At 37.2% G+C, this 7737-nt stretch overlaps 1 protein-coding gene across 1 annotated transcript in view; it reads right to left on the reverse strand.

The window, feature by feature from the left end:
* The window catches only part of LOC110466685 (N-acetyltransferase ESCO1-like), a 14545-nt gene extending 6808 nt beyond the window's left edge, over positions 1-7737 (reverse strand). The window contains exons 1-8 of the mRNA XM_021523364.1: positions 7656-7737; positions 4752-4842; positions 4150-4479; positions 3004-3669; positions 2061-2145; positions 1633-1764; positions 1172-1267; positions 558-635 (exon numbers count right to left, since the gene is read on the reverse strand). Of these exons, the coding sequence (XP_021379039.1) occupies positions 558-635; positions 1172-1267; positions 1633-1764; positions 2061-2145; positions 3004-3669; positions 4150-4479; positions 4752-4825 (1461 nt within the window). The 5' untranslated portion in view covers positions 4826-4842; positions 7656-7737. The remainder of the gene's footprint in view (positions 1-557; positions 636-1171; positions 1268-1632; positions 1765-2060; positions 2146-3003; positions 3670-4149; positions 4480-4751; positions 4843-7655) is intronic.

Genomic DNA, 7737 nt, shown 5'->3' on the forward strand with positions numbered 1-7737 from the left:
AACTTACATGGAACGGAGCTTAAATTGAACAACTACATTTTCGTAATAGTATGGGGAAACGCACCGAGATGTCGAAACGTAATGTCGTAAGTTGATCGGCGATTCTCTGGCATAGGAATTTGGCTAAACTTTTTTTGTTAACGGTTACCTATTTAATAATACTTTTCACATAAACTCACATAACAACACATTATGTATCTTTTATTAATGTTTGACATAAATAAATTTGTTGACCGTCATTTGTCTTAGAGTTCCGTGTATAATAAATAAGGGAAATAATCCAAGATGGCGATCTCCCAGAATCGTCGATCTTTTCCTGAAAAAAACTTGAAATTTTCTATACCTGTGTATTTTACGCACCCCCCACTTTGGGTATTAAATTTCTGAAAAAAAAGTGCGCAAATTACATGGGTTTTTACGGTACTATTTTGAAGTCGGCTGACAATGACTTTACAATGTAAAGTATTATTAAACTTTCTCAATCAGTTTTGTTGATGTATTTTGTTTGGTGGCCTGCTGATTGCTATAAGGTACTAGGGTACATTAGTGAACATTACCTTGTATCCATACTTGAATATAAGAGATGCTTCAGGAAAGCCCAGTTCTTGTCCCATAATCTTGTTGATGTCTTCCACCTATCATTTCAATGATAAACTTCATCAAAAAGACAAATATTTTAGATAGAATATTCATTTTACAACTATTTATGTAGTTTTACATTTAACAGGGCATTATGAATAATAATGATACTGTCATATTTGGAAGTGATCAGAAATATAAAGTGTATAGAGGAACTTTGATTCAATGACATCAAATATTAATTTATAATAATGATGAGCCTCAAAAACTTGGCATGCAAACTTGGACTAGGAATGACATTTATTTTTGTGAATTTTGAAGTGTCATGAAAATTGGATAAGAAGAAATTGAGTCTGTGAAAAAATGACAGCATGAAAACTATTTTAGTAATTGTATTCCACAATCTGGACTAATTTTCTGTCAAGCATTGCAAACATGCACCAGATAACACTTTTGCCTGCGTGAAAATTAGGCTTTGGACATGCTGGGAAAACAGTGTTGATTATTATTTAAAATCAGGAAGATAATTCCATAATGGATAAAGAAGCATATGTCCTTAACAGTGGGCTGTTATGTTGCCCCCACGTCTTACCTTCCTGATGGCATACTTGGGGTCATCGTGAAGGACCATGATGATCCGACTTCCTAGATCCGGGTATTCTTGTACCACACGCTCCTTTTTCCATCCCTAACAATAAAACAGTATACATATACTGGTACAGTGCTGTTATTTTATACAAGCTGTGAAATTCAAAATGAGAATGTGCAGTTTTACCTTTAGCTTTGAGTGAGGTTTCTGAATTTAGTTAGTTTGGTTTGGAAACAATACTGTGATTTTTGGATTTAATTCTTATCAGATCATCTTCAGTCATCCAGAAATACTAGAAGCTACTCTAAAACGTCACACAACAGTTATGGAGTCTGAATTATAGGAAACTGGAGTACTGAAATGTCTAACATAAATATACTAGAGATTGTGATTCCAAGTGAAGGTCCAAGACTGTTATTGTTCATATCAAGCACGTCACACACTTGTGCCAGTGTCCTACTTACAGGGAATCGGAGTGCTGTAAGAAGACTCTGATGGAATTTGCTGTGAGTGGTATCGTCTGTGGGGTCCTCTGGAGTATATACCATGCTGCATACATCACACTGGATCGCACCAAATTTCTTCTGGCCAGCATCCTGTACCAACCAATGTCAAATCATCAGTCACTTTTATTACAAAAACAAAACAATTACATTACCTACTGCTCTACATCGTACCTACTTTTATATCATTGTAAAAAATATTTGGAAACAAAGATGCCCACCAGTACAAAATATACAATGACAAGTCTACAAAACAGGCTCATCCAACATAAAATCTTATAAAGTTTCACCTTAGCTGACATTTTACCAAAACCTTTTCATGCTTATTCAAGTTTCACAAGCTTGGTAAACAACTTACCCATGCAATGATATCATTAGCTTAACCTTACCAGTATCATCTGCTCCTGCGAGTCCTTATCAGGGCGTAACCGCCGCCGTGGAGACATTCTCGGTGAGGGCCGCATGTGGGAGTTCCTGCATGAGAAGAAAGATGTCAAATACAGTGTTGATTCTATGAATTTGAAAATGGGGGCAATGGGCCCCTTCATTTATAAAAGTGGCCCTCAGTAAATAATCAAGGGCTTTCCCCTGTGTTCTTTGATTTTAATACAATTTTTGCAAAATTTGCAGTTTGAAAAGATTTTAACACTTATTCTGTCTTTGCGTTTTGCAGAGTTATCTTCTCTTGTGAGCAGGTATTGATTGTTACGTCACTTGTTTGTGAGAGTAACGTCATCAATTTATGAGAAAACGACGTAATTTTCTCACACAAACCAATGACATAACAATCAATACCTGCTCACAAGAGAAGATAACTTTGCAATATGCAAAGACAGAATAGGGCCTTACAGGATGTCTGCAAGACATCAGTTTGGAGAAATCACAACTTAATGACACTTCCATCTACTGTATATATATATCCAATTTATTTAGTATGGATCTTCATTTATAGATGGAACTGACATTATGGTTCAACATCATCAAGCTTAAGTGTGGTATAAATTATGTGAAAATAATATGGTTCATTGTATATGTCTGTATACAGCTTCTATTTAATGTCTTGTAAACAACATTTTTACTTTATCAAGTTAAATGATAGTTCAGAATTAATTATAATACATTAATAGCTTATTTTTGCCCGAGTGTACAATTCCACTTGCCCGACACCCGGGGCTAATAGATCTTAGGGCTAGCTAGAGTCTGAAGATATTCAATACTGATACAGTATTTCCCATGAAAATAAAGGTTCGGCAAACATATTTTTTTCAAAATCTCTAATAATCTATGAAATTGTACACCTCTTATCAGATGTGCATGCATGAGTTAACAAACCTCTGAATTAGCACTGGCGATGACTTTGGTGAATTTTTAGAGGAAGTAAAAATAGGAAAAAGTGTCTTTCCAGTAACTGGATTCTTTCCTCTATTGCGTAATGTCGGACCAGATTCTACAGATGTGAGGTCAGTCATACTGCTAGCTAACGAGGAACAGTCCAAAGCAGGACTGCTGTCTTCTGTAACCTCCGAGCCATCTGGAAACAGATCTTCGGAAGCCCCAACCTCCTCGGGCTGGGCAATTGTCTTTTGTGATTCTTGTTCCGAGGCCGACACATCAGACATGGTGCTGTGACAAGCGGAATCTGTTGTCGATGTCTCTGTGTTTATCAAAGTTTCAGACACGTTCCTTTCACCAGATTTTACTTCATGGGGTTTGCTTGATTTAGAAACCTTTCCTGGTTTCTTTGCTTTTTTCTTTCCAATCAGTCCAGCACTTTTTGAATTCCTTGAAGGAACAAATTTTAAATTGAAGCCTTTGCGTATGATGACACTGCTGCCAATTACCTTGCTAGCAGAAGCTGGGCTTTTGTGCTTGAAAAATTTCCTGCCATTTTCTGGTGTAGCAGACTTCTCCGACATTTCTTTCACTGTAAGGGCTTTCACATTTTTATCTTTTGTTAAAGTTTTCTTTAAGATTTTCCCAGTGGAATTAGGTGTCTTCCTGTAACATGTAAAATATTCAACAAGATCAGAGGACAACATCATGACCATGACATCAAGATGAAGCTTAACTTGTGGCCTTAACTCAAGTTGACATTCAAGAGATGAAAGCCTTAAAACATGCATTTCTACCTTTAACATGCATATAACCTATTTTAATTGGACAAGTCTGAAAATTGAAAACAATTACAATTTCATTAATTTCCTTTGAGTCAATGGAAAGGTAGTAAATCCAGGATTTACAAAAAGGTCACATTTCAACTAAAGAGGTAAACAACATTGGGCTAATAGGGGAGATAACCCTAGCTCTACTCTATGTCAGGTGAAATGTAAACCTTTGTGGCAAAAAATTTAGCATACAACAAAGTCATATGTTAAGATGAGAACTTCAGCATTTGAAATGGGTTTAGTTGGGTTATCTCCCTTCAACATAATCCATATTTTAAAAAAGATATATATCCTGATGACGAATGTGCCTCACCTGGTCCTCAGCACTGCCATAGAAATATCAGACTGGGGACTACTGTCCTCATTGCTCGACTTAAAGGTCAATACATCTTCTTCAGAGGCAGATTTATCTTCGGACAGTTTTGATCTAACTTTCTGGGCTGCCTTCCTCCTGCCTGGTGAATGGGGGAAATTCTTCTTCTGTCTGCCACCATAGAAAGATTTGGTGGTAAAGGACTCCTCTGCTGGAATACTAGACTCAGTGTCCGACATATCATCAGTGACTGAAGAAGAGTCATCAACAAGTACTGCTCGTCGCTTTCTTGGAGGGGTGTTTTCAAGCTGAGAAAAATTTAAGCTGGCTCTGCAATATAAAAATTACAAAATTAGTTAATGACAATATTTACATCAAAAGTTCAGAGATGTTGATGACTCGGGGTTACTTTTCAGTTTTAATATAGTGATCAGAGAGATTTATAACAAAGTTTATGCTGCAAGAACAATTTTCAACAAAGATCAAATTCAATATTGAAATAGTTAATGTAACTGTAGTCTAAGAGTCAAACCCTGAAAGTTATTTAAAACTAGTACTTTTACACAGCATTCTTTATTTCTAAATTAATCCATGACTACAACCTTGCAGTTTTCCTGTCAGGTGAAGATTGCCAGCGCCGCTTTCTGGTTCTAGTAGCCATATTGATAGTGACCATCTAGGCTATTCAGTACACTGAAATAACAAAATGATAAACAGAATTCACAAACCGGTAGATCTAAAACTGATAGTTACACAAATAGTTTCAATCTATGTCATCTACTAATCTTAATCGGGTAACTTCAAGTTCTGGATTGTTCTAAAAAAAAAAGTGAAATATATGTTATCTCCTCACCATATTTTTCTGTCTTGTATTGTACAGTCAGGATATATAGCCAATACATATCCACCTTTAAACAATGAGCAAAGGAATGAAAGCATTTTGATGTCACAATTGTGTTGTTGTCACTGCAGATGTGTGTTAATAGCTGGGCCATTTCTCTTTTGTATGCCATTAATATACAAACCTCTGTGCATGTGCTTCCAGAATGTTTGTGCATATATGTCTGATAATCTGCTATTATTTGTGTAGCCTATGTGGACTGGGTGGCAAATCAGAAATCAGGTATCAAATATAGGTAGTGTCCATTGAAAAAATTGGAGGGTCCTAGCCGTGGGTTTGAATCCAGGTCAGGCTGTGCATTTCTCTTTCTCCTATAACAAAATTGGTGAGATTGCAAACCCTTGTTTCAAGTGCTGGGTGAATGCTAAGTATTGTGACAAAAACGTACTGAGCTAGCTGTTTGCATTTGTAAACCGCTGTGTTCCTGTGCATTCTCGATGTTGTTTACGCTCTTGAGTAGAGCTGGCCTTGACCTAGCCCTGGTCAAAACACATATGTGATGTGGACAGTCTAGGGGTGATTGACAGGTAGGGTGGGGCCTATGGGTATATAAGCCGGCTTAAACACGCATGCATCGCTTCTCAGGACACGGCTTTTCGGCAACGGCCACTCGGCCAGCATACAACGTCATTCACCTTTCTGTGTCGGAAGCTACACGAGAGCAGACCATTACTTGTTAGTTGTAAGTATACTAGAGAGTGAGCTTTCAATAATGGGGTATGTCTGAATAAGACTTACTCATTACGATTGCTCAATCCAAAGTATCATACCTTACAAGGGCGAGCTATCGTGTTGCTTCGGGTCCGCTACATTGATAAATCACGGGCACTGTTAGAGCTCGTTAGATTGCTACAGGGAGTTATAGGGATCACCGAGTGGTCAGGGTAACTCAAGGTTAGCAAGAGGAGTTCTATAGATTGTACAATATAGGTACATGTAGTGCGGCCGAGCTATCATTGTAGCGAGACATCTGCCTGTTGAGTTTTCTGAGCCATTGCCAGAGTACAGGTAGGGTGGTCGAGACCTGTGTCGCGGGCAGCGAGCGATTGGCCGCGTGTGTATATGCACGTTCTCGGCGATCAGTAGCGGGAGCATTCAGTTAGCTACAGTTAATGTATAAGGTGTTTTATCGTTCTATAGGTAGTTATTTTGCCTTTACTGTTACGTTGATACTGCTTTGTATATATCCTCTGTATATATTCATTAGTACAAGACGAAAATGATCACAAGCAGTGATTGATCGGACATAGGCAATGTTGCAGAGCTAGAATAACTTAACTGTATAGATACACCCCAGTTTGGGTAGGTATACTCACAGGAATCTCCAATGTGGCTGGTACGGACCATAGGGGAAAAGTCACAGTATGGGGATACTCAGCCCTTTGTTGTAAATAGTTTTTAGGGGCAAAGACTTAGAAAAAGGAGGTAGGATTGTAGAGGAACCAGACTTGTTTGATCCACCACGAGTTTGGAGGGTCCAGGTTTTTAGTTCCGGTCAGGCCGTGGATTTATTTTCCTCCTATTACATCTATAGATTGGCTTATTAGTATTACATCTTTGTTTTGGCTACAGAAGTATCCTCATATATCCAACAGCATAGCTAGTTTGCTACAATATTACGGTAAGAAGACATGGCTGATACAGATACCGATCAGGTACGGACTACGGAGTGGGGGATCTAAATTTTATAGTGGCTGGTGAGAGGAATTGTTAAAAGGGGAGGTGTCTTGAATCCATAGAAAAGAATGTCTAATGTGAACAAGTTTCAAGATTCAAATCTTATTATCATAATATCATTTTCCAATATAAAGTATCGTTATTAACCATCTGTGATATATATGAAATATGTGCTTGCAAAATCTGATATGTTTTTATGTTTTATGCTTATGATTTATGCTTATGTTATAATTAGTTCTGTTCCTGCTTTTAACATGCATGTGCTATCATCAAACTGTTTTCTGATTATTTAGTAGCTCAATGTATATAGTTATGCTGCAAAATCCTACCTTTTCTATTAGCATGCCTTTTACCTTGTTATTACTCTGTTTTTATACTTATGTTTGTCGTAAAAAGAGCTCCACAGAGCTAATGTTCAGTGTTATGCCATATACGACACTAAATAAAGCTTCTTGTATCTTGTTGAACGTGCATTCTGAGTCATAATATAATTATGACCATGAATTTATCAATGCCATTAATATTCACAGGGAAAACCACATTTTTCAGAGTAATGTTACCAAAAATCGAAGTGGGCGGGATAATATATTCAGAAACGCTACATATTATTTTTAACTTGTTTTTGAGTCGTAACATATTTGATATTTTAAAAAAGAATGCTACATATGTATCTATTTCATGTACATTTATGATTTTTCTTGCGTTGGATCGAGTTAGCTAAACTGACTTACAGCTGGTAGGGGATTTTTACTGGCATGTCATTATGTGTTATCAGTGGTTATTATACGCGCCTAACGTCACCCACACTGCGATGTAAATAAACCTGAAAAGGTGAGAAGAAACCTTCTTAAACAATGCGACGACAGGTTTCAAAAACAACGAAAACACTTACGCTATATTCGTTGATTACCTGAATGACAAAGCTTACCTTTTCGTCACACAAAACTTATTTCAAGTCTTTATAAATGCTGACATGTCATTCCCGGTAAAAATAAGAAGGGCGAACTTGG

Source organism: Mizuhopecten yessoensis, unplaced genomic scaffold (assembly GCF_002113885.1).
Source record: "Mizuhopecten yessoensis strain PY_sf001 unplaced genomic scaffold, ASM211388v2 scaffold11141, whole genome shotgun sequence".
NCBI classification, from domain to species: Eukaryota; Metazoa; Mollusca; class Bivalvia; order Pectinida; family Pectinidae; genus Mizuhopecten; species Mizuhopecten yessoensis.